The following is a 27,089-nucleotide window of genomic DNA, read 5'->3' on the forward strand; positions in this document are numbered from 1 at the left end:
GTAATTGTAAGTTAACGAGTACATTTGCATTAGTTGACGAGACATAATTTTGAGCCATTCATAAACGGTAAGAGGACTTATTAAAAATGGGACAGACTTCAGATATTGAAAGCTTCCACAACTGCAAGGTCATAGCATGTATGTTATTCCTGTTAAACCCTTAAGTGTTTATATTTAATATAATCTGAATTCGATTTGGCTGGAATACAAACGGGCCCCATTCCCACATCATAACTACACTGAAACCGTTACGTTGTGCCTCTCCATTCATTATGTATTCTGCTTGTAACTGCTTTAGGAGCGTAAAATTACAAACTGATCCGTGAGCATCTACAATTAGACGCTCACCTGCTACACTCCTTCATTGCTCGGATTGAGATGAAAACCAAAAACAGATCATTTGGGTGACGGATCGTTACCAACCCACCTCTGCCCCTGCAGTGCCAGGGTCATGGCTGTGGGTGTCAGCCTGGTACAGGTGTATCAGATATAGTATCTCTGCTGTAGGTGTCAATCCGATACACCTGTACCAGATTCTGCTGTAAGTGTCAATCTGGTACAGGTGTATCAGATATAGTATCTCTGCTGTAAGTGTCAATCTGGTACAGGTGTATCAGATATAGTAGCTCTGCCGGCTGTTGGAGGTAGTTTATGTCCTCTGATGTTGCCATATGCTACCATGAGGATGTTTAATATCTGCTATGGTGTTTCAGGTTTTAGATACATATGGCGATTATCGCAACACACGTGCGGCAAATATTAGACCATACACATACTTATTTCTGCTTAATTGTTTTGACTCATTTTTAAGCTCTATTAGACATTATCTTGCTGATAACTTTTAACAAACATCAGGCATGCAAAACATGTTTATATGTTCAATGTTTAAGAATGTGTGTATGGAAAATACATAAGGTGTTCAACTTCAACAGAGAGCCGCGTGAGACAATATAGACATGTTCCTGCATCCTAATTCTGGACGTGTCCTGCTTTTCTGTGTGCACAGTTAAGTTGTGTTACTGGTCTGAATATTTCATAGATTTTACCAGTATGCAGCACAGCATAAACATGCTGAGGCCCGGCGTGTCCTGCGCTCTGGATGATGTGAGCTGAGATGTGAGGCTTTGGCCAGAAGGGGGCAGCGCTTCTAACTCCATCAGCACAAAGAAAACGGAACCAGCGGAGTCTGTGCAGCTTGTGAATCGCATTTTTATACGCATAACTCTTTTTAATGTGAAGTCAGATTAATGAGACATATACGAATAATGTACAGCAAGCACTAATTCGGATTTCTTTTTAACCAGACCAGTAGCCTATATTATTTTTTATTGTATATTGTAAACTATGACTTTCCGGTTAACTGGTCGTATTTAATAATTAACTAATCTCTTTTAGTGGATTTTATTGCCAAATATATTGGGCTTTTATATAAGCCTTGCATTTGAATATGATAATTGCGTGGCTGTTTTCTCCTCCCTTGGGTCGTGTGTGTGTGTGCGGGGAGGAGTCGCTGTGGATTGGACGGAACAAAAGCGGTTTCCCCCCTCACACCTTCTAGCAGGGCCACGTTAAAACGGCAACACTTCCGCAAACGGCCAATTGATACATGTGAGATGTAAAACGGGCCTGGTGTGTACCGCCCCGGCCCCGCATCATACGGGCCGACACATCCTCCGCACCTTCTCTGCTGGGAGATCCGGAAAGACGCGCCTCGGCTCGCGGTTTGACAGTCGGAACCACGATTCGTCTTGGATCCTAGCGCGCCGAACTTTTGTGCAGCACGCGTCGTGTCGGCGGTTGTGCAGGTTTTATGATGGTTTTTTGTTTGTAGGAACTTACCTGCTACCCACAGGGCACCGGGTGGCCCACCTCCCCGAGAAAACATCTCAACTCCTGAATCATCTGCTGGGCTGGTCTCCTCCTCATGACCTCTGCATATTTGACCCAAACACCCCCGTTTGGTGCAGAAGCAGGAACCTGCAGCTCGGTGTGGTGGTGAGCACCACGCTGGAGCGGCTCGGGCTGCAGGCTGGACCTTCAGCCGTGAGCTTCACCTTTTCAGCGCTGGAGAACCGAGCCAACGCTTTCGCTTTGAACGAACCCCGTCTGGGAGCTGCTACCGAACCACGGGTGAGATTCTGCTTCGACAAACTGCACGTTTGAGAACCTCCGAGAAGAAAAGCGCCGGAACCTCACAGGTTCGCACCCGGAGGAGACCAAACAAAGAGATTTTCCACCCAAACGTTTTATTTCGTTTGGCGAACAACAAAAAAAAACACCCCACAAAAAAAAAAAACCTGACATGATGTTTCCACAAGCCAGACACTCGGTAAGTGCCTCGTCCGGTGTGTGTATCGCTTGTGTGTTACGTTGTGTCACTCGCTCTTTTCACGAAAACGACTAATTTTACTTCATAACCCCGAAAATATCCGATTATTTAAACATTGTAGGCGCGCGCGGCGTCCGCGTGCACGTGTGCTGCGTGGCCGCGGCGTCCGCGTGCACGTTTGTTCATTGTAAGGATGGTATAACAGGTGGGGTCCGTCACGCGCATTTTGAGGTGAATCCTGACCTCAGGTGTGTGATGCATCGAGGCCTTTATGTCCAGTAGCTTCTGTCACTTGTATTTGTCTAAATGTTTGTAAGCACGTGTGCTCGTAGGGTGGCTGTCGTAGAGAAAAGGGGGGAACGGGGTTTCAACCCTTGTGGTTGGAGGAGGCAAGTTTGTCATACTGGTGGCCATGCATCACATTTAGTAAACAAAAGCTTGTATTTGTTGAACACTGCTACTAACAACATGTAGTATTGTATTCAATGGTATTTAATACAGTGCTGTGGTGTTTGACAGATTCTGTGCTGGAACATCGATGTGTGTGTGTGTTTGGGGGGGGATCTTTCTCGTTTTTTGCACACCTGTTTCGGCTCATGGCGGCCGTGGGGAATTGGCTGATAAGTCGAATCAGGTGTGTTACAGCAGGAAGAGTTACACTTCAGGACAAAACACTGGTGGATGTCAATAGGGAGGGAGCGCAAGACTCGCCTGCTTTGTGGTTTTGAGAAATATTTCTGCCTTGTAGGGAACGTGATTAACTGCTCTTGCAGCAGTATATCTTCAGAGTGCCTTGGGTTTGTGTAATTACCGGTCGTGAAACACCAGAATTATAGCAAACCCTATATATACACACCCACATACGCCAACAATCCTGCAGTTTAATACATGTTGGCAAGCACAATGAATCTTTTAATCCAGACACATGGACGGGCTGTTCTTTTGATTGTTTCCTTTTTGTTTTTAACAAATAAAGGTCAAGTGTGGTTGCCAGGTCCTCCTGCAACCCCCCTCCCCAGCATGAGTTGTTTCTCTTCCATGAATGACGGTCCCTGAGCACGCCCCTTTGCTCTGTAATGAGTCCCTTGTTATTGGTTTAGTTTAGTGCTGATCCTAATTGTGCCTCCCCAGTCTGTAACAAACAGATCTTTATGCGCAAACACAAGGTCCCCCAAGCGCCGAAGAGAGAAAACGCCGTAATTAACGGTTAAAGTGCTCAGAACTGCACCTGTGCTCAAGCTCGGGGTCCGTTCTACGTCGTTTTAGCCAGACCCGTGGAATGCGGCGCGGTTCTGATCGCGTTTTCCACGTTAATGTTCTCTCTGGGCTTTTTCTTTGCGATCCGCTCAAATTAGAGTTGCCGCTTATTGGTAATATGCTGTTGTACACGTTTTGAGGTACTTTTGAAAAAATAAGGCTGAGGTTCCTTTATTGCTGGAGCCGATACAAAAGTAACCCAAACACTGTAATGACTTTGACGGCTGAAGGTTTCCTTATGGTGGAATCCTCCACTTAGCCCTAAATCTACGGCCCCAAATCTAGGATTAGCCGTGGGATTCTCATTGCACTTTCAATCCAGGATTAGGCTGCCGGATCTGCAGTTGCGTCTTGACCTTTTTGAAAGTTGGGATCATGGGGAACAGGGGGAGGATGTGAGTTCACATGGGCTGCCTCCATGTCCAGGTGGGCCCTGGAGCTGCTGTCGAGGGTGGGGGTGTTTTGGGTGGAGTGATGGAGTGGGATTGTTCTGTCTTGAAAAGCTGTTGAAAGACTGCTGCTCCAGCGGATTTAGGAGGTGGTGTTTCCTGCCCGGTCCTGTCCCGTGTTGCGCTCCCGAATAGACCGATTTATACAAACGCCGTACGTTTTTAGACCTTCCACTATTCAGAACTCACTGGCACCACGTCTGAAGGCTGCTTACAGTTTCCACCGTATATAACCATAAACCGTGTGAGGGTCTGGTACACTAAGGGGGTAATTAGGCTGCCATTGTAAACTGTTGCTGCAGATACGTGCTGAAGTGCCAGCCTGCTAATCAGCTAACATTCCACTAGCATTTTATTAAAATGTTTTGCAGTGCGTGTTTTCTGTTTGGAATCCTGTAATCTTAATGTGAGGTGAAAATCGCATGTCAAAGCGGTCTTTTTATTTTGGTACGGCTCCAGGAAGCACCTTGCTGGTCATTTATTTAGGGATCTTTATTTAGGGAGCACCAGGATATCTCATCGTCATTTACTTAGAAAACTGTATCTAGCAAAACATTAATTGCATTGATGGCACACGGCAATAAATCCACTTCGCTAGATAAACTGCTTTATGATGGCACCTGCAAGCTTGTGTGCAGTCTCCATTTATTATCGTGCTGTCATAACATGCTGTAATGATATATGACGGATATAACCTGCCATAACAATACTTGTGCTCCCATCTTGCAGATATCTGGCTGTAGTGATGTCGTACAAGCCATCATTATGAGCTCCTGTGATGTCAAATATTTCCATACCTTTTTTGTGCGTAACGAGCCGTAACAATGACGAGTGTGCGTACGGCGCACACGTTAATGGGCGAGCTACATGTGCGACGTCTTACTGAAGCTTTTGCGACGTGTGTATCTTTGCGTCCAGACGTACTGGAATTCCGACGGTGTGTTTCGCTGTGGCTGTTTTGAACACCTTCCATCATGGCTGCCTCTTGCAAAGCCAAATTCAGCTGTGTGTGAAACGCAACCGGGTTGTTCTAACACGCCCTGCTCTCACGCCTCGTCATGTGACGCTTCTCCCTAGTCGAGTAGCTCTCGGGGGGGCAGATCCCTGCTGCAGGGCACGCCCTCTTATTGCTCAGCTCCGCCCAGAGCGATGTGCGCATCATATCAGCATGCCCCTAATCTGATTGTATAGGCTTATGCTTCTTGTTTAGAGGCATAAAATGCCACCGGGAGGATTATGGGGAGGAATTACCCACATGGTTTCTCTGCCTGCTGGCTGACTGCTCCATCTTCACCCTGGCTCCTCCGACCACGGGCGGACGTAGGTGATGGAGACAGCAGCACAGGCCTGGCTATCTCCTGCTTACCGACGGTATAGAGAATGATTGACGTGCCTTCAAAACTCGTTTTCAGTGCCGGCTGTAGCGTCGTGGCGTGTGTGAACCCCGGCCGGCGCCCCGCGCGTCTGTGCTTTTATCCATCCGGGCGAGCCCCGTTCATGGCTGAGGTGCGTTTCAAAAGTTGCGCCGTCACCTTTACGCCGCAGGAGAGACGGATCATCGCGGAGCGCGCTCTTCATCACGCTCTTCATCACGCTCTTCATCACGCAAGTGGCATCGCTGCGCCGAGAGGTGCTGGCGGCGTTGTGCGACGATCGTGAAGCTTTGTTTTTCACAAGGGATCTGTGAGGCGACGTGGGCCAGTGTGTGATGGGGGGGCCCGATACTGGGTGGTGGTCCACCTTTAGAACGAACAGTGCAGGCGCGAGTGTTGGGGCCATAGAGAGAGGGGGGGGGGGGGGTCGCAATCATGGCAGTGTGCACCAGGGGTGGAAAGTAACTAATTACATTTACTCACATTACTGTAATTGAGTACTTTTTATGAGTAATTTGTAATTTTCTGAGTAGTTTTTGAAATATGTAATTTTTACTTTTACTTGAGTACATTTTGACCCAAGTAGTTTTACTTCACTACATTTGAACGCCTTCACATTACTGAGGTGAAAAATATTATGCGGGCAGAAATTAAAAACTTCTGAGTCCCAGAACTGAAGGCCAATTGCGTGGCCTTGCCTTGCGCATGCCCTTTCCATTGTCTCATAATCAGGTCGTAATCTGGTGCACTTTTTTCTAAAAGGATGAGATTGTTCTATCTTTAATTCTTCTATCTATCAGGTTCTGTGGGATCCTGTGGACATTTTATTGTGAAAAGTGGAATCCTGTGGGCACTGTATTTTGAATAGTTGGATCCTGTGAGCGTTTTAAATAGTGGAATCCTGTGCACATATTGTTTTATTTTGAGATGTGGGATCCTGTGGTCATTTTATATTTTATTTTGAGTTGTGGCAACCTGTGGGCATTTTATTGTGAATAGTGGGATCCGGTGGGCACTGTATTTTGAATAGTTGGATCCTGTGAGCACTTACTTTTAAATTGTGGGATCCTATGAGCATTTTTTTATTTTTGATGTGGGATCCTGTGGGCATTTTATTGTGAGTAGTTTGATTTGTGGCATCTTGTGGGCACTTAATTTTGTGTGCATTTTGTTTTTTGAATAATTTGTAATTTAAATTTCTTTTCTCATCATAGTGTTGTCCGTTGGACAATAGGACTGAAAATTGTTTGCACTTTATGGTACAGGTTGTGACTGTCCTTGTGTTGTGAGGAAGTATGTTCCTGAGCCCAGCTGATCTTTTTGCAAGTGTGGATGTGCACTTAAATACACTTTGAAATCGATTAAAACAACTTGTGCTGAATTTGGCTCATGATTCATCCATGCATTAAATAACTGAAAGTAACTATAACTTTTACTCAAATTACATTTTAAATGAAGTAATTTTGTACTTTTACTCGAGTAAATTTTGAGATGGGTAATTTTACTTTTACTCTGAGTAGATTTTAGGCAAAGTAATGATACTTTTAATCAATTACAATTTTTCAGTACTCTTTCCACCTCTGGTGTGCACACACTCACCTATCCAGCTGCCTGTGAAATGCTTCATCGCCCCGACACACACACACACACCTCCATCATTTTTGGGATTTTCTGTCACACTCACTAAACATGTAGACTGGAGGGGGGGGACCTCTCCTGCTCTTTTGGTTTCTCAGGCGTGCACATGCACACTGCTGGCTTTTATTCATATTCTCACACACACACACACACGTATACCCAGAGGGCTAGCTATGTTTATTACTTTGTGCGTGTGTGTGCGCGCGTGTATAATGTGTTTTAGAGGCAGGGGTGAGGGCAGAGCTGGAGGACGTTATTAAGGCTGGTTGAATTAACAACCCCACGCCCCCCCCCCCCCCCCCCCAACAGAACAAAACCCCCAGCAGGACAGGAGGTTAATCCCCCACAGTTCCGATCAACACTAAACACACACACTCAGACAGGGTCACACACCCTCCCTCCCCTCCCCCTTTCTCTCCTCCATGTGCCCAGAATAAGATGAAACACGCAGCATTTAACTGTGACCGATATTTTGTTGAAAATTGAAGTCAGAAGAAGTTTGTGTTTTAGCATCCAGTGTCATTATCTAATGAGCACGTTGAAAGCATCGCGTTTGTTTCTGAGATTTTAAATAAATGAAACCTGAATGAAAGGATGAAAAGTAACCAGATGACAAGTGAAACCACGGAAAATGTTACGGCGTCAAAAGATCGGGTGTAAAAACGACGGCGGTCCGTTTTAAATGGGGAAGAGAACGCGCAGTGGGGCGGGGTGGCCGAGGGTCGAAGTTCACCACTTTCCAGGAGTCGATTAATGTCCGTCATCATTTATAGCAGCAATTTAAGCATCTGCCAATATCGTCTAAATGATCCATCATCCTGGTCTCCTCCCCCACCTTCTTTTAAACGCAGAATTAAAAACGCTGAAACACTGCTGTCCTCGTTGCTTGAACATCAATATTCACCTTGAGCAACTTCGTTTTCCTTTAATTCTGCCTGACACCCCCTCCACCCCCCCACGGTGTGGGCCGGGCGTCCCTCTTAACACGCTGCATCAACACCGTGTCACTGGCTGATTAATAGATCGATTCAATTGACATGTTGAGCAGCACTTCATTATGACCGTGGAAGATTCCGAACTGTAGGAGCGATGCGTTTGTTTGAAATCGTGTTTTTGACGGACCAGTTGTACCACAGCTCGAGTTCTGCGGGTGCTTCTCGGGGCCTGGTTCTGTCGCCGCGCCTGATGAGATTTCCCAGCATGCCCTGTGCTCCCAACTTTTTTCCACTTCTTATCACTAATGTGAAACCGCATCATGAAATCAGTTATGGTGTTTACAATAATTATATAATCAGGATGCTTTGTATGTGCTATTGTAACATTTGCTGTCATGTTCTAAATGATGCCTTCAGTATAAGTGTGGAAATCTGCGAGTTTTCTAAATCGGCATGTTTAGAATTACCGGGTGAGGTGATGAGGCCCAAGGAGGGTGTTGTGACTCAGCCATACAGGGGTGTGCGGAGTGTAATCCTCATTATGGAAACATGGTTTATCACTGTAGTTCTATGTACCACGGTGGGGGTTTTTTTTCTTCAGTGACTTCGCCCAAGTTTGAACTGACTTCTTCAGCAGGGGAGTCGGAATGAGTGAGCGTGGGACGGAGTTAAAGACTTCCACCACAACCGCGACCATCATGACCGTGTGTGAGATGTACGCCTTCACACTCGCCCTCAAACCTCACTCGTACACTTTCAAAAATACACACACACACGTACTTGTGCTCACATGCCTCACTAGCATGCGGTGATGAAAAGATGTGATCCTTTTTCTGCTGAAGTTCTCTTGAGCAGGTGTTCAGGCCCCTTCCAACACACACACACACACACACACACACACACACTTTCTCCCAACAAAGGCCAATTCCTCCCAGATCCAGGGACCCTCCTCTGCCTCGTACCCACGCTTCTGCTAATGTGTTTGTGAACGCGCACACACGCAGACGGCGAACGATAATTGCACGGAGATCAGTCATCCTGTCAAAGCACTTCTTGTGCACACTGTGCAAAGAGGACTTGCACAAAGATTTGAGTTTTCCTGTGAGAGTGCGTGGTCCGTCCTCTCTCCTCTCCAGCGCACATGAGCTCGACGGAGAAACAAAAACGCAGTTAGGACCCGGGGGGGGGTGGCGTGTGTGTTGAGGGGTTGTTGGGGGAGTGTGAACGCATGCTTGTGCACACTTGTATATGTGCTTGACACAGTGCAACAGCAGATGTCTGGGCCACAGAGGCCAAATCCCTTCATTAGCATCACAAAGGGAGCACTCTCTACCTCCCCCACTATACATCAGCAAAGTCTCTCTCTCTCTCTCTCTCTCTCGTTCTGTGTCTCTCCTCTCCTTTTCAGTAGGAGTGTGTGTGGGTCACAGGTGATGCTGGTGGTTTTCTGCAGCAGGGTACTCTAATTGATTTCTAATGGTAGAAACACTGGAGAGGGATTACTAACATCCTCTACAAAGTCCCCTAGCAACCTCTCTCGCACGCACACACACGCCCCCCCTCCGCTTGCCCCGCCCCCACGGGGCTCACAAAGATCTGTGTAAGTACTTGAACAGAAATACAGACTACGTGCGTGAATACAGCCCGCGGTGGTGCGGGACCCTCCTGCCGATCGTCGGGACAGCTGTGTGTAATACGAGCCAGCGGGTTTTTAGGTTGAATGTAGATGAGTGAATTCCGTCTTTTGAGGTCAGAAAACCGCCATCTTGTTTCCCAAATCCCTGTGCCTGCTGCCAGGCCCGACTACAACAGGAAGTGTGTAATGACTCCCAACAGGAAGTGTGTAATGGCCTGTCCTGCTCACTTCCTGGTGGCAGGTGATTGGGCATGACATCATAATGGTGTTGGAGTCTAGAAGTTTGCCTGCTGCAAGTCCCACAATGCCGTGTGTGTGTGTGTGTGGTGGGGGGATTTGTCAGCTGAAGGCCAGCAGTGCCCCGTGTGTCTGAATCCAGTCATGTCCTTTGTTTACTGTAGCGCTCGGTGTGTGGGTGGGTGTGTGTGTGTGTGTGTGTGTGTGTGTGTGTGTGTGTGTGTGTCCAATCGTGCTCTGTGTATTTTGTAGGGATGGATATTTGCTTTGTGTTTGCTGCAGGTGGATGCAGCCATACAAGTCCATTCTTTTTTTTTTTTTCCTGTGTGTGCATGATGGATACACAGAAGGGGTGTGTGTGTGTGTGTGTGTGCACGCATGTTCAAGAACAATAAGCTCCCTGAGGAGAGTGGGCCACACAGCAACTCTGTAGGCACTGCAGGGGATAACGGCTTACACACAGACACACACACCTCAGTTCATAAGACTGCACATTTGGCCTACACAGCAATTGCATCACATTCAAAATTATACATGCCCAGATCATCAGTCTTGGGGAGGGGTGTGTGTGTGTGTGTGTGTGTGTGTGTGTGTATACTGTGGTGCTCCCCTTCATTGTGTGCACATTTTATTTAGGAAGCAGAGATATTTCTGACACATGTTTGCGTGCTGGTTTAAAGCACGTGGCTTTTAGGGAGATTTTTGTGGTTTTCTGAGGTTCAGCGTTACAAGGTCAGTTAGCCCAGTGGGTGTGGTTTTTCAGTCAAACCAAAGTCAAGTCGCATTTTGAACATATTCATGTATTCAGTGTCTTGGTATGGGCTTACTTCAACAGCACCAAGACGTACGTGAGTGTGTGTGTGTTAGAGTGAGTTTATTCATCATAGATAAGATCAGCTATGTGGGGGAGGGGAGGCGCTGCCGTCCTCAGCCGCAGTGGAGACACTTCTTCTCTCTGTGACAATGAAAGGAAACCTTACGTTCAACTGATCTGACTGAGCGCAGTAAAGCCGAAAATACAGCGCATGTTGAAGTTCAGTGCAAACAAAATGCCAACCAGCCAGTGGAAAAGATTAGGTGTTCAGGTGTTCCAGGCTCTGAGCACTGGCGCAAGCAGGTCAGTGGTGTTTCACTCAGGACGTGGATAACACATTTGTTTTGGTAGGAAAATTCAGGACTTGATGGTCATAATGTAAATTTCATTATGGGTTTGAGTTTCATACTCTATGTATGTGTTCAGCTTGCCTTTGTTTTTTTTAAGGATACTCTTTAAAAGCTGTGAAAGGGTTTCTGAATTTTATATCGATATAATTAAATTGATCAACACAGAAAAAATATCATGATTAACCTTTTTTGGCCATATTGCCCAGCTCTAGGGCAAACCCACCTGTCTTCAGCAGCAGTGGGAGGGACCTCATATGACCTCTGGGCCAGTTCGATCGATGCGATATGCTCCCATGTGCTGGCGTTCACTCTAAACATGTGACCTCTTGACCCCTCCCACCAGGCCTCGTCTCAGTCTGCGCAGCCACTGAAGTTCACCACCTCAGATTCCTGCGACCGCATCAAAGATGAGTTTCAGTTCCTTCAAGCGCAGTATCACAGGTACACCCATCTACATTTGAACTGTGTGTGTGTGTGTGTGTGTGTGTGTGTGCCAGTTGTCATTGGAGAGTTAAGAATCGGGGATTGCGGGTCGTCATAGGTGAAAAGGGGAGGGGCTTCCTTCCCATGCGTCCGTCTGGTCTGAGAGAACCAGATGGGCAGACGGAGGGTGTGTGGGAGGAACTCCACCCAGCCCTGACAGACGGACCATGGGTGGAGGTACGGAGGTGTAGATGGGTGCTTGGATCTACAGCAGGAGGCGGTGTGTGTGTGTGTGTGTGTGTGTGTGTGTGTGTGTGTGTGTGTGTGTGTGTGTGTTGGCGTCTTCTCTCAGCTTCCACATGTTAGAGCTCAGAACAGCAGGAGGAGTCAGGCTGAACTCTACAAGCTGAGATGGAGACTGGGGGGGGGGGGGGTGTCTTTACGCTCGACCAACCAGATTTTTTTTAGTTCAGTACCAACCAATCACGATGTGGTGCTAGTGAAACCAGGTTGTCATGGTGATGAAAATGTTGTGAATCCCCCCCCCCGGAGAAAGGATTAGGTGAAGTGGAGATGACGGCCTGGAGAAAAATGTATGTGTGTGTGTGTGTGCGTGTGTGTGCGTGTGTGTGCGTGTGTGTGCGTGTGTGTGCGTGTGTGTGCGTGTGTGTGTGTGTGTGTGTGTGTGTGTGTGTGTGTGTGTGTGTGTGTGTGTGTGTGTGTGTGAGAGAGGGAGGGAGGGAGGCAGGGAGAGAAACACACACCACCCCTTGCCCAAACACTTCAGGCTGGAATGTAAATATTTTAGCTGATGCTTATACACAGTGGCACAGATTGTTAGTCATCACACACACACACACACACACACACACACACACACACACACAGAGAGACCCCAATTACCACTTAAAAAGGTTTACACCCATAAGAAGAGCTCTGACTCTTACTGTATGAATGTGGCACTATTCCTTCCTATCTCATTTTCTGTGTGTGTGTGCGCGTGTGTGCGCGTGTGTGCGCGTGTGTGCGCGCGCGTGTGTGCGCGTGTGTGCGCGCGCGTGTGTGCGCGTGTGTGTGTGTGCGCGTGTGTGTGTGTGCGCGTGTGTGTGTGTGCGCGTGTGTGTGTGTGCGCGTGTGTGTGTGTGCGCGTGTGTGTGTGCGTGTGTGTGTGTGTGTGTGTGCGCGCGTGTGTGCGCGTGTGCGCGCGTGTGCGCGCGTGTGTGCGCGTGTGTGCGCGTGTGCGCGCGTGTGTGCGCGTGTGTGTGTGTGTGTGTGTGTGTGTGTGCGCGTGTGTGTGTGTGTGTGCGCGTGTGTGTGTGTGTGTGCGCGTGTGTGTGTGTGCGCGTGTGTGTGTGTGCGCGTGTGTGTGTGTGCGCGTGTGTGTGTGTGCGCGTGTGTGTGTGTGCGCGTGTGTGTGTGTGCGCGTGTGTGTGTGTGCGCGTGTGTGTGTGTGCGCGTGTGTGTGTGTGCGCGTGTGTGTGTGTGTGTGTGTGTGTGTGTGTGTGTCCGTCCTTCCCTCCCCTAGTCTGAAGCTGGAGTGTGATAAACTGGCCACAGAGAAATCTGAGATGCAGCGTCACTACATCATGGTGAGTCATTCCTTTATCAGTGAATGAATGGACCAATCGCAGCTTGAGTTCGGTGTCCGTGGGACACGCACACACCTCACCCTGTCAGGGTGCTTCCTGTGCCCGAGTGACCTCAGCAGGCTAGCACGCCAGTATTACCATGGTGCCCACTTCCTTTCTTGTGCAAATGAAATGACAGAATTACATTAACTAATGCTAGGGGTGGTCTGGTCAGTTTTGTGATCTTTCGGGTTTTGTAACCCATTTAAAACCCGTTATAGTCTTTGGGTTTTCCTTAATTACTGTGGGTTACTTCACGTTAATTAACGGGTAATAATGTGGCGTTTCAATTGGACCGGCCCTGGAAGAGGGCCACACGACTCGGTGTGTGAATCCCTCTGTAATCCCTGCCCCCATGGCCACACCCCCATGGCCACACCCCCATGGCCACGCCTCCTCTGTCTTCCCTTCTCCTCTCCTTCTGCTGCGGTGAAATCTCCGCCCCCTTTTGTGATGCACTTTAAGTCCAGTTTGTCTCCCTATCTGTGCCATGTTTACACACACATCTGTCAGCATCCTCTCTCTCTCTCTCTCTCTCTCTCTCGTGTGCCCCTGGCTCACATTTCCTGGACACATACCCCTCTGGCCCTTTCACCCCAGAAACATTCTATTGATCAGCTTTTAAAAAGTGAAATCGATCAAGCCGCCGGGCGTATCGACCCGCCCCGAGCCCATCGATGGGGGCGAGTGTTGTAACAGCAGTTTATCAACCCAACGCCTGCCTCCCTGGGGGGCAGCAGGGGACGGCTGGCTTTTAAATTCATTGGCGTTTTGCCCCTGAGCCAGAATGGCGGGTCGGTAGCCGCCACAGCAGACGCAGGCCGCAGTGTTTCAGCTCCAGTCCAGTTTGCGTCTCTGCGTCTAAGAGGAGCCGGTGCTCCACCCGAGCAAGCCTTGGGGGTGGATGCATGCGGGTGGTGCAGCACAGTCAGCTGGAGACACTTTAAACCACAGCTCATGCATGGGTGTTTGCGAACACACGCACACACACACACACACATCCAGTCAGTAATCAGATTGCAGAGTGAGTGCTTGCGTTTTAGTGCGGCCCTAATTTATCAATTTGCTACGCTAATTTCGTTAGGAGCCTCGGACTGCTTGTCCACACTCGCATTACCCCGTCGTTACATCCTGCTGTCGTCATGCCGTGCGAGCTGACGGAGTCCCGTCCAGCTTCGAGCTGGAAATCGCGAGCCAGCACTTCTGTGGCCGGCCGTCGTGGCTGAATCAGGTTGCATGGGCCATCCGGTTTAATCCCGCCTCCGGTTCTGCGCCGCCCGGTTTAACCCCGCCTTTTATCATTGCCTTTACAGTACTACGAGATGTCGTACGGGCTCAACATCGAAATGCACAAACAGGTAAGAGGATGTTGCTGCACCTTCATCAGTGCTTGTCCTCTCGTCCCAAAGCCCCGCCTTCCTTTTATGGCTCCACCCCCAGACTCTTCTGGTTTGGGTTGTAATGCTGTGTTGGGCCTCAACCTGGCTCCTGCAGTGTGTGTGTGTGTGTGTGTGTGTGTGTGTGTGTGTGTGTGTGTGTGTGTGTGTGTGTGTGTGTGTCTGTTTGGCGTGTCTGGTCTGAATCTCCTTGTTCTCCCACCAGGCCGAGATCGTGAAGAGGTTGAACGCCATCTGTGCCCAGGTGCTGCCTTACCTCTCCCAGGAGGTAGGCTGACCTCTGACCCCCACCCCCCTCCTCCCTGTGCTGGGCACACGCAAAAATATTCAAGCACTGTAGGCTATTCACAGTTCGAAATGCTGTAACCGAGGAAACCTCCCGATAGTATCAAGGGAATGCTAATTTTCCACAAAATGTAAATTTGTCTCGTGATTGGAATAGAGAAAAAGCAAAAGACCCACCAGCATGGCCCAGCCAATCACGTTTGTTTGTTACCTATAGTCTTATGTCGTCATGGTTACTAGACTGTTATATAGTCGGTGTGCACTAGGGATGTCCCGATCCAGCTTTTTGAACTTCCGATCCGATACTGATATTTATTTGCACTTCCGATCCGATACCAATATCGGCCGATACTGATACCGGCCTATCTGAGCATGTATTCAAGTTTAAAGTTATTTAGCCAACTTACTTTGTTGTCAAACTCATGTTGAAAAGCGTTTTACTCTTGATAAGTAGCCAGCTGAATTAGGTGTGTTTGAATAATACCAAATGGTTGGTAAGGAGAAACTGACCTGTTTATTTAGCAGTTAATAAACTCAAAATATACAAAATAATAAATAAACAGAAATGGCATCTGTAAACCTTAAAAAGCCATAAATGCAAATAATATTGTAAGTTGTATTTTTAAAAAAGTGGCAGTTTGTCACGCTTCGGAAACATTTCTACCAGTGTTAGTTGTGTAGTTGTGTAGGACCTTTTTTGTCTTCGGTTTTCTTTAGAAACTCGTCATGTTGTTTATGGTGGTATTTCGCTAAATGCTTGATTAGATTGGTGGTATTAAAAGTTCTTACAACTTTACCACCACGCTTGACTTGACTGTGGCATATGTCGCACTCTACCTCTTTGTCCAGCAGTATCTACGTTACTGGAAGCCAGATCTGTATCGTGGAGGGATGTTTTGAGCTCACTGCGCTACTGAACACATTTATGTCAGAGTTCTTATTTCTGTCTTTTCTGTTTCTGTGAACATGGTGTGTCACAAAAGTCCTCACCTGTGTGTGTTTGTGTGTGTGTGTGTGTGTTCAGCACCAGCAGCAGGTCCTCGGAGCAATAGAGAGAGCCAAGCAGGTCACTCCACCAGAGATGAACTCCATCATTCGGGTAGGCTGCTTTCTGCTGATCACGTGACTGCCAATGTGCCTGTGCTTGTCGTGTGTGTGTGTGTGTGTGTGTGTGTTCCATTTTTGGTTCTTTGTTCTCTTTCCAGTGTGTGTGTGTGTGTGTCAGTTACGGTTTGTGTTCAGTAACCATATGCCCTTTCTCAGACACGTGAGTGTGTGTGTAATGTGTTTCTAACACTCTGCTCCTGTCCTGTATGTTTCTGTGCCTGCTGGATATTTGCTCCATCGTGTGTGTGTGTGTGTGTGTGTGTGTGTGTGTGTGTGTGTGTGTGTGTGTGTGTGTGTGTGTGTGTGTGTGTGTGTGTGTGTGTGTGTGTGTGTGTGTGTGTGTGTGTGTGTGTGTGTGTGTGTGTGTGTGTGTGTGTGTGTGTGTGTGTGTGTGTGTGTGTGTAGCAGCAGCTCCAGGCCCACCAGCTCTCCCAGCTACAGGGACTGGCCCTGCCCATGACCCCGCTGCCCCTGGGCCTGACTCCGCCCACCCTGCCGGCTGGCTCCTCCTCCTCCGGCCTCTTCTCCCTCTCCAGCATACTGGCCTCTCAGGCTCACCTGGCCAAGGAGGAAAAGAACGCCCGGGAGGCGGCTGCCGCCTCTGTCGCCGCGGCAGCTGTCGCCGCCGACAACCACAGGGGCGGCGACGACGACGGGGACAAGTCCGACTAGCTCCGCCCCCCGGCCGCCTCTCCGACGGCTGAGACGGGTGGAGAGAGAGTGAGGAAGTGGAGAGACACTCAGAGAAGAACGCCCCCCCCCCCGTGGAGACGTCACTCGGACCCTCTCATCCTTCTTGACTCCAGTTCTTTGCATGCTTCAGTTCACAGCGTCTGTTTTTTTTTTTTTTCTTTTTCTTCTTTTTCCTGCTTTTAATTTCTTTTGCCGCGTTCTGTCTGGGCCCCCCCTTCAGCCCACCGCCTCCGCGCTCCAGCACCTCTGCCCTAAATCGGTCCCGTTCGCCTCCAGCGGGACCAGGACACCCGTCCGGGTAACGCGTCTGCTGTCTGATGCCGTCTGGTTGTATCGTGGCCTCTTGCGCTGCCCCCTGCTGGTGTAGGTCAGGATCACCTTGTGGCTTTGGTGATGACCCGGTAGATCACCACAATGACATGAGTCTTCCCCTTGTCCTCTCTCATTCGTGTCTTTAAACGAAACGCCCGCCTTTCCTCGTCCTAGCTGTGCTACTCGTGTTCACGTTTCGTAGCAGGCATCTAAAACATCGGCGCTTTCTGTGCACCTGCAGTCCTGCACAGCGAGTGTCCGCAGCAGAGAGCGTCTCTCCGGGTTTTTAGCGCTCGGAAGAGCGGGACACGGTGGGCTCCGCCTCCCTCATGGCTCCGCCTCCCTCACTCACTCATGCTCTCCCCAGTAACAGGCCCCTCCTATCTACATGAAAAAGAGGCACCCTGCCTTAAGGCTGTTGATGACTACGAGGGCATGCAAAATTAATGCAAATTAGCTGATATCCAAAAGGAAGTATAAGCACTCGTACAAATTGTCTATCAAATGCACTTCCTACAGATGATGATATACCCAGCGTATTTCCATGAAACCTGCACTACTATTGGTTTAGCACGAAGACCGCTTCTGGTTCACACTCCGTGTCAATTATTTCCTGCGTAAAGGGTCACAATGTTTGAATCCACCACGTTGTCCTAAAACGGTCTCAATAAGGCGATGTTTATTTAACCCCGTGCTAAATTGTAAAGTTCCGATTTGTCTTGGTCATTTGAGGGGGCGCAAGGTTTCACCCTCATACGAGCAATGCAGTGTGTACGGATATCGGATACTATATCGCTCGTTGTGTTAAAATGAAGACAAATTTGAAGAAAACCCACTTGACTCTAAATAACGCGTGTGCTTCAAATGATCTACGTTACGTTATTTGCATTGCAGCTAAAGGCGAAACCCCATAACGTCTCACTCAGTCTCTCAGCAGCTTGGACCAGTCTGGAATTGCAGCCACCGGGTTTAACGGTTCTGACCGAGCTGAAGGGCACGTGGCGGACCGGCAGGCTCGAGACTGCAGCTCTCGGTCATTTGTGGACTGGGCGTCTGTTGCTAACTCTGTCCGCAGTTGGACTTCTCTCCTGAAAGCACAGGTCACTCGTCAGCTCACCCCTGTGACTTCAATGTTTCACAAAGGTACAAAAGAATATGCAGACTGAGTAATTATGTTGAAGAGGGGGTTCACTGAAATGGTGTGGAGCTTCGGAATTAATAGGTGTAGTATTAATTAGAATGAGTAACTTCATAAACATGATCAAAGTGCTTAAGAAGTACTACTACTGAAATGCTTTCCTGAGCAAATTTTGGGTACACGTGTTTATTTAAAGCATGCGGTCTGTCTTAATGCTGTCAATCAGCGCTCGTCTGTGCGTGTTTATAGTTAAGGATGCAAGACGTTGAAAGGCATTTCGTGATTTTTCTAGCAAGTGTATGTATTTCCCCAAGTGGCAGATTTTAATGTGCAGTGTGTCTCATCTGTCAAATACAAATTTTATATTTTAACCACCATGCAGTCCATGTTGACTTTAAAATGCTGAAAAAAGTCCTGATAATTATGAGGAAAATATAGTAATTACAATGTTAGCAGCTTTAATCTTGCAGAATTTACGTTCTGGGAAATGGTGTAGATGTGTGTTCTCGTAGCTGCTTGTTATCTTCAGGGAACCTCCCCTTTTCACGTGTCCGCATTTCACCACAATGTGGCAGCATTTCACCACAAGGTGTCCGCATTTCCGCGACACCAATGAGCATTTTGTGCAGTAGTGCTTTCAGGATCGTACTACCTACGGTTGTATATAACGAGTAGTACTTCTTTTAAAAAAAATCAAACGGAACAGAATATTTGTACGCTGATTGTGGTGATATGACAATTTGTTGCAGAGATGTTATGAAAAGCACGTGTGGGTTTGTATGCTACGTGATAGGGTTATACCTGTTTAAATGCTGTATGTAATATACATACAATTGATGCTTCGCAACATAAGTGTCACGTGTGCTGGAAAAGGATGTGACGTTTTCCTTTAAAGTTTTAGTTTTTTTAGTATAAACAAAGTTGTTTCGCTCCCTGGTCATTGTAAAGCTGGGGTAGTAAATATCAACCCATAGAGAAGTAATGAGTAGTGAACACAACTGATGTCTATCTTGTCATGGCTGGTTCAAAATTACATTTGCTTGTCCACTAAGTAGATAAAAATTTGTAGAAATGAGGTGTATCACTGTCCAGCTATGGCCAGCAGTTCTTAAATTAGACACGCATAATTTAACAAAATCGCAACGTCCTGTCAGTAAGTTTAATGGATCAAAACTTAATTCTGGCATATTGTAAAGTGAATGCTTACATGTTGCCTAGCAGCTGCGTATTCACTGTGATGTTTTATATATTATTTTTTTGTTTTTCTTTTGTAATCTAAATTGTTCTGTTAATTGTAATTGTTCTGTCATTTCCCAGCGAACAGGACAGTGTCTCGTTAGACAAGCAGGATAATGCTTCTACAGGACCTTACTGGAAGATTCATATAAAATGAATATGTATGTGTGTGTCTGTACGTGTGTTTATGTTGTGAAGGGCCAATTTATATACATATATAAATATATCAATATACGTATACTTTTGTAAACATTTTGTATGTATAAAGCTACATTTATGTGGGAGTGGGTGAGTTTGTCCAGGAGGGCAGTTCCGATGCGGTGATGAAAATCTCCACGATGTTTGTGCGTGCTGGCGGAGACACGCGGAGTTCGTTTGATCTGGCACTATCTCCCGAGGATTCGTCTGTGCTAACCGAGCCCGAGATGGCTCCTTTCTTTTCCTTTCTTTCTTCCCGTCTTTCTTTGTTGATTCAGTCTTACAAATAGCGTTTGTGAATGTGTTTGTGGATGGCAGAATGATCTCCAGAATAACTCTGCGCTTCCCTAACCCCCCCCCCCCCCCCCCCCCCCCCCCCGGACCCAGACACCCCTCACCCCTCACCATGCACTTGTGTGTGTGTGTGTGTGTGTGTGTGTGTGTGTACAGTTGATGATCCCTTTTTAAATTGGGCATCGTTCTATACTATGAAGTTGTTCTGAAGTACTGGCTTCTCTCAACTCTTACCCCCCTTCCTGGTGATTTTCAAGACAGAAAAAAATTCGTTGTAGCCTATCAGTTATTTCCAGCCTCATTTTGTGATGTAGGTTTAAAAATAAATAAATAATAGTGTATACTTGGCAAAAACTGTCTGTTGTGTTATAAAAAAAATTATTACAGCTTTGTTTAAACTGAAAATATGGGGAAATGATAGAAGTTTGGTACCTTTTACCTGTTTATGAATGAGAATCTGCAGTAAGGAAGTATTTACGGTGCCTTACGAATAAAAAAGCTTCAGTGTATCAGTGTCTATTCGTCTTTACTCATGACATCTCAGGTGTCCAGTAAGCATATATATATGCCAATGTATTGCTCGCTACGTCTGTGTGGGCTAATACGAGGCGTTCCTCTCTTGTCCACCAGGTGGAGCCCTTTCTTCGCTTTGCTCTGTGCTAATACAAAACGGTCAATATAACTTAATTGTGCGCGTCGCCGCAAATTCCGTGAACGTGCAGCTCGAATGGGACGCGCCGTCACGCGGGCATCAGCGCTCAACTGACTCGAAACGTCCCACACTACGTCCAAGATGCCGCGTTGTCTAAATATACGTTATACATCTGCGTTGCTCCTCCTCCTTACACACTCTCCACTCCATCTCTCTTCTCTTTATTTATTCACCTCCACCAGCCAGTGCGGTCGTTCCCGCTGCGGGTGTCGCGGTCTGTCTCCGCCCTCAGACTTCACTCCGACTGCTTCATTCCGACGGGTCCCTCCCCCATCACTCTATAAAGCCCCCTCCCCCCCCCCCCCCCACCCCATAATTTACTGTTGCTCTTTCTCGCCTTTTGATCCTTAATGTATTTGTCACTGTCCTTAGGGCGGTGTTGTACTTTGCAGATGCCTTTTGCGCGCGCGCGCACGCACGCACGCACACACACACAGTCTTGACCTCATGCTCGTCTTGCCAGTCCACGAGACGAAGGAACCGAATAATTGCTGTGGTTTGATTTGTTTAAATGGTTCGTATTATAAACTTTGTGTAAAGTCTAATTATGAATCCGTAAAGTGGTTTTACAGTTTTCAGTCCTACTTTCCATAGAAAATTCATAGAATATACTAGTAGATTGTTTTTATATGCTAGAGTGAAAGATATTTCCAGTTAATTAAAGCTGTAGGCGGTGTACACAGTGATGTGATCAGTACACATCAGAATGACCTTATTAGCTGGTGCAGTTTCGGACTCTTGCTTTTCTGCAATACTAGTTCCTTGAGGAAAGATTTTATTATTGATAATTGAGCAAATGTGCTTGTTACGTACCTCCAACACTGTCGGGTTTTTTTTGTGTCAAAATGCAATAATTGTACAGCTGTAAAAGACCATATATATATATATATATATATAAAGTGGTCACAGCCAATGAGAACATTCTGCCAGGCCGTAATCATCACCACAGCTTTTTGGCAGTAATAATGTTTGAGTATTAGATTCTGAAGTGTTAGGTGTGTGAAAAGCATTAAGAAGTTTGGTAGAGTATCCTCCCCACCTCGCACTGATTTTGCTGTGCATGTCTCTGTAATGAAAACCACATTATCCAAGACTTGCTGTGCTGGGGATTTTTTAAAGGTCCGTGATGAGACACAAGGATGAGTTTGAGCTTCGCTGAGTAAGCGCATCTCAACCCACGAGACCTCACGCACTGTTAAATATTCGCGGTTCATATTTGGATTGATATTTCTGTATGCCTCAACTAGCTCTGGCATTTAAATATATATTTTAGGGTCATTTATTCGGTTACAAAGTACCAAGAACCCCTTGTACGTAAGACTACACCTTTGTACTCCATTACCCACAATCCCACATTTTACACAGAGAAGGAGGTCATTTTCATCCGTCTCTATTACTGGCTCAGATGTACGCATACGTCACGGTCCAACGTGGGTAACAGAGCCACTCATTGGCTTTGACTGCTCTCGGTGTAGCCAATAAGCGAGAGCCTCGGTCCCCAGCGCAGGAAGACGTATTAAGGTAGCACGTGTACGTCAAGCGCGTATATGTTTATAAAAACTACGTATTCCTGCGACTTTTAACTTATTCAGGTATTGATAAATTGTTAATAAACACAAAGAAACACGAACGTGGGTGTCGTCTCCTTGTTAAATGCCTTTGCTTCGATGTTTTCCTTCAGATTTCATCATTTCCCATTGTTGTTGGGGGAAAAATAGCAAGCTCTACGGCCGACTCCGACGGGCCACCTTAAAAGCAGCTTTCGCTCTCCGCCAAGTTAATGTCAAGCTCAGAGGCGCAATAATACAGTCTGGGGTCCGCTGCTGTGAGGCTTACTGGATCATCTGCTGACCTGCTGTTCATTCTCTCTCTCTCTCTCTCTCTCTCTCTCTCTCTCTCTCTCTCATATGTATTGTACGTTTTCAAGGACCCCATCCAGCCCACAGTGAGGAGTGTGTGTGTGTGGCGGTGTGCGCGCTCAGTGATGTTTATGTTTCTGTAGCCCGTCAGCGGGGAGCGCGCAGACGCAGACGCGCGCCTGACAAACGCGCGTCGCGTGTGTGCGCAAAAACAAGGTCTGGTGACACTACGGCGCGTCACCGACACTGTTCGCTGCCACGAAGAAGAGATTGGAAACCGAAGTGGGTGTTTTATTCCCCCCCACCAACCCACCCACCCACCCGAGTGCAGGTAGAAGAACTTGGCGTCTGGATCGACCGATTTTGGAGAGTGTTTGGAGCGGCCGCACGCTCGACGGCGCGGGGGTCGTTTGGAGTCCCCGCGTTACGCAGCGCCGTCGGGGAGGTGTGGGACGCGCAGGGTGTAGCGGGCCACCCCAACACCGCCAGCTCCGTGGATGACCTCCAGAAGCGCTCAGATCATGTATCCACACGGACGAGCCCAGGTCAGTGGTCTAACCGCGACATGAAGTGTCTTCACCCCTCCACCCCGGGCTGATTCATTACTTTACGCATATTTCACGGTGGGTGGAGGCCGAGTGGGATATATTATAGAATAGGTTATTAGGGTTAGGACTGATGTGTTTCACAGGGCTGCTCGAGTAGCTTTAGTTTATAGATAATATTGCTCTCAGGGCAAACAGTTTATTATCTACGCTGACGTAATTAATGGATTTTCATCTTTTTTTTAAATTCACATTGACCATAATCGATGTTATGTAAGTGGATGTCTACAGGCAGTGTGATCCTGACTACCAACGCAGTCTTTGCTCGTGTGTGTTGCATACGTCAGCGTGCTTGAGCGAGCAGCTTTATGTAAAAGCGCCATGTCTTCAGAGTCGGAGGAGAGGGTAATGTAGGTGTGTGTAGTGTGTGTGTGTGTGTGTGTGTGTGTGTGTGTGTGTGTGTGTGTGTGTGTGTGTGTGTTGTAGTTTCAGGCCACTTCATTCTCCACTGCATGTGTCATGTTGTATTAACTTCAATGGTACTCTTGATATGACACACAGGCACTGTCATTACTGAGGTTATGATGCAGATCAAACAGGTGTGTGTGTGTGTGAGAGAGAGAGAGAGAGTGAGAGATTGAGATTGAGAGATGGAGATAGTCTACTATTGTATCTGTGTAATGTCAATATTGATTGTGTATATGTTGTTTGGTGAGACACTGCAGATTGGTGGACTGTGTGAAGAGTTGTTGTTATTTACACAATTCAAGCTTGCAAAATATTTAGTTTAAATTTAGTTTTCTTGTTGAACAGAAACGATACATGCAATACAAAGCACACAACCTAAGACACACACATAGACAATGTTACTCACACACACAGTGTTAACATATACACACACTATCACACATACACTGTATTACACATACACACTATTACACATACAGCATTACAATTATAGGCACTATTACACACCCACACACTATTACACACACACACTATTACACATACAGCCTTACAGGCAGTATAACGTGTACAGTTGTACACATACAGCGTTACACTTACAGCCACAAACAGTATTACAGATACAGACTATTTCACCTACAGTATTAGAATAGACACATGCAGTATTAGCTACACACCCAGTGCACAGTTGCTATGAGACTTGTGTTTTTTGTCCCTGTATCCTTGTCGGGGGGATTTGTGGGGAGGGTTGGCACGTGGCCGTCGTGTGTGTGAGGAGGGAGGTTCTTCATGGCCCTCAGTCTTTAGAGGTTAGGTAGACGTCCTGTCATGTCATGAGCCGGTTTGATTGGACGTCAACCCTGTCATGTTGTGAGACATGTCTAGTTTGATTTATTGCTAGTGTAGGTAATCTGCTGGTTAACCTTTAACAGCACAGTGATCATGGGTAGCACCTGTAACTAGCAGGAAAGACTGGTGTCTTTACACCACTTCGTCTCACTGTGTGGATAGCAGCTGTATTTCACCTTTGTTTTTTATTATTTAATCTGCATATGTTTACAGATTATTAATGGTTATTGAGTTTACGAGATTGGTGTCTGTGAAAATGACTCTGATTTGTGTTGAACTCCATGTATAAATAATCCAACCAGTGTGTTTGAATTAATGCCACTGTTTATCCTGTGCTTATATTTGTGTGTGTGTGTGTGTGTGTGTGTGTGTGTGTGTGTGTGTGTGTGTGTGTGTGTGTGTGTGTGTGTGTGTAAATGTTGCATTAGGCTCCCTGCTGGGCTAGTTATGATATGACTTCATTGGGCAGGTCTAAAACCCTGTCTGATCTGATAGTGGTGCACTTAGACAAGAAGCAAGCGTGTGTGTGTGTGTGTGTGTGTGTGTGTGTGTGTGTGTGAAAGAAACTACCGGAACAAGAAAGTTCAGTGAAAAACAAAACAAATATCTGAAACGTGTGCAAGTTAAGGGCATCTGCATTTGGTTTTTGGCTGTTAGATAATGCTATAAAATATATATATATATATATATATATATATATATATATATATATATATATATATATATATATATATATATATATATATATATATATCTTATATATTTTATGTATCTGTTATCTGTTAGATAATGCTATAATGTCAGTTAGATAAATATTTAAGATACATAAGATATATATATCTTACGTATCTTAAATATTTATCTGACATTTTCTAACCTCAACCTTTCTAACCAGACCATCATATACAGCTGATGTGTTACCACCATGTGGTCTGTGTTTGCTCTGTGGTACTGAGGTGGAGGAGGTGGAGGTTAGGTGGAGGAGGTGGAGGTTAGGTGGGGGAGGTGGCGGATAGGTGGAGGTTAGGTGGAGGAGGTGGAGGTTAGGTGGAGGAGGTGGAGGTTAGGTGGTGGATAGGTGGCGGATAGGTGGAGGTTAGGTGGAGGAGGTGGAGGTTAGATGGGGGAGGTGGCGGATAAGTGGAGGTTAGGTGGAGGTTAGGTGGCCGTTAGGTGGAGGAGGTGGAGGTTAGGTGGAGGAGGTGGAGGTTAGGTGGAGGAGGTGGATGTTAGGTGGGGGAGGTGCAGGTTAGGTGTAGGAGGTGGAGGTTAGGTGGGGGAGGTGCAGGTTAGGTGGAGGAGGTGGAGGTTAGGTGGAGGTTAGGTGGGGGAGGTGGCGGATAGGTGGAGGAGGTGGCGGTTAGGTGGAGGTTAGGTGGGGGAGGTGGCGGATAGGTGGAGGAGGTGGAGGTTAGGTGGAGGAGGTGGCGGTTATGTGGAGGTTAGGTGGGGGAGGTGGCGGTTAGGTGGAGGAGGTGGTGGATAGGTGGAGGTTAGGTGGAGGAGGTGGAGGAGGTGGAGGTTAGGTGGTGGATAGGTGGAGGAGGTGGAGGTTAGATGGGGGAGGTGGCGGATAAGTGGAGGTTAGGTGGAGGTTAGGTGGAGGAGGTGGAGGTTAGGTGGAGGAGGTGGAGGTTAGGTGGGGGAGGTGGCGGATAGGTGGAGGTTAGGTGGAGGAGGTGGAGGTTAGGTGGAGGAGGTGGTGGATAGGTGGAGGTTAGGTGGAGGAGGTGGAGGAGGTGGAGGTTAGGTGGTGGATAGGTGGAGGAGGTGGAGGTTAGATGGGGGAGGTGGCGGATAAGTGGAGGTTAGGTGGAGGTTAGGTGGCCGTTAGGTGGAGGAGGTGGAGGTTAGGTGGAGGAGGTGGAGGTTAGGTGGGGGAGGTGGAGGTTAGGTGGAGGTTAGGTGGAGGTTAGGTGGAGGAAGTGGAGGAGGTGGCGGTTAGGTGGAGGAAGTGGAGGTTAGGTGGAGGAGGTGGAGGTTAGGTGGAGGTTAGGTGGAGGAAGTGGAGATTAGGTGGAGGAAGTGGAGGTTAGGTGGAGGAAGTGGAGGTTAGGTGGAGGAGGTGGCGGTTAGGTGGAGGTTAGGTGGGGGAGGTGCAGGTTAGGTGGAGGAGGTGGAGGTTAGGTGGCGGTTAGGTGCAGGTTAGGTGGAGGAGGTGGCGGTTAGGTGGAGGTTAGGTGGAGGAGGTGGAGGTTAGGTGGGGGAGGTGGTGTTTAGGTGGTGTTTAGGTGGAGGTTAGGTGGAGGTTAGGTGCAGGTTAGGTGGGGGAGGTGGTGGTTAGGTGGAGGTTAGGTGGGGGAGGTGGAGGTCAGGAGGTGGCACTGGTGTAGTTAGCCCGCAGTAGTCATCAAGCTAGAAGTATGTGTGCACGTTTGTGAGGGAGACATTTATCTTGCTCCATCTGTTCGGTGTTTACACTCCATACAGTTATAGTGTTAATGATTAAATCAGCACCTCAGTTCACCCCCACCACCACCACCACCACCACCACCACCCGTTTAGTGCACCCGTTTAGTGCTGCTGCATTAAAACACACACACACACACACACACACACACACACACACACACACACACACACACACACACACACACACACACACACACACACAGACACACACACACACCCTGAACACATACACAAATACCTTGCTAGCTTGGTGTTTTACTACCTCTGCCTGGAAATCATGGGCGCGCACACACACACACACCCCGTAAGTACAGACTGATGAGTAACGTGATTGCATAAGCTCTTTAATACTCACATTAGCTGAGTAACACGAGGGTTAACAGGCCCACTGCTACAAGCACCCTCACATGCTGTTACCGACTTTAATAAATCGACTTTGTGTAATGTCTATTTATTTTAATGTAGTTTAATACTTTTAGTGTCTTTTGTCAGAAAACCTACATCAAACTGTGTGGTTT

The 27,089-nt window shown here is 47.4% G+C and overlaps 2 protein-coding genes across 4 annotated transcripts in view; both read left to right on the top strand.

Moving 5' to 3' along the window:
- Positions 1 to 1,382: 1,382 nt before the first annotated feature.
- chico lies at positions 1,383 to 19,794 on the top strand. 2 transcript variants are annotated; one of them, XM_076981367.1, is made up of 7 exons: positions 1,383 to 2,329; positions 11,362 to 11,459; positions 12,967 to 13,030; positions 14,383 to 14,427; positions 14,672 to 14,734; positions 15,776 to 15,850; positions 16,267 to 19,794. In XM_076981367.1, exons 1-7 carry the CDS (start codon positions 2,303 to 2,305, stop codon positions 16,528 to 16,530), a joined length of 636 nt encoding a protein of 211 aa, XP_076837482.1. In that variant the 5' UTR covers positions 1,383 to 2,302; the 3' UTR covers positions 16,531 to 19,794. The 2 variants fall into 2 exon arrangements, with proteins under 2 accessions (XP_076837482.1, XP_076837481.1); XM_076981366.1 differs by having other exon boundaries at positions 1,392 to 2,329; positions 16,264 to 19,794.
- A 2,439-nt stretch (positions 19,795 to 22,233) lies between these two features.
- tle2c (TLE family member 2, transcriptional corepressor c) overlaps positions 22,234 to 27,089 on the top strand; it is a 20,712-nt gene continuing 15,856 nt past the window's right edge. The window contains exon 1 of one of the 2 annotated variants that reach the window (XM_076981259.1): positions 22,234 to 22,845. In XM_076981259.1, the coding sequence (XP_076837374.1) occupies positions 22,798 to 22,845 (48 nt within the window). In that variant the 5' untranslated portion in view covers positions 22,234 to 22,797. The remainder of the gene's footprint in view (positions 22,846 to 27,089) is intronic. The other variant, XM_076981258.1, reaches the window with a different exon arrangement.

Source organism: Brachyhypopomus gauderio, chromosome 19 (assembly GCF_052324685.1).
Source record: "Brachyhypopomus gauderio isolate BG-103 chromosome 19, BGAUD_0.2, whole genome shotgun sequence".
Classification (NCBI taxonomy): domain Eukaryota; kingdom Metazoa; phylum Chordata; class Actinopteri; order Gymnotiformes; family Hypopomidae; genus Brachyhypopomus; species Brachyhypopomus gauderio.

Excerpts from the sequence above, each read along its gene's own strand:
- chico (XM_076981366.1), top strand. The coding sequence starts at position 2,303 with ATGATGTTTCCACAAGCCAGACACTCG. Across the intron at positions 13,031-14,382 it reads TGCAGCGTCACTACATCATG|TACTACGAGATGTCGTACGG; the intron begins GTGAGTCATTCC and ends TTGCCTTTACAG. Across the intron at positions 15,851-16,263 it reads AGATGAACTCCATCATTCGG|CAGCAGCTCCAGGCCCACCA; the intron begins GTAGGCTGCTTT and ends GTGTGTGTGTAG.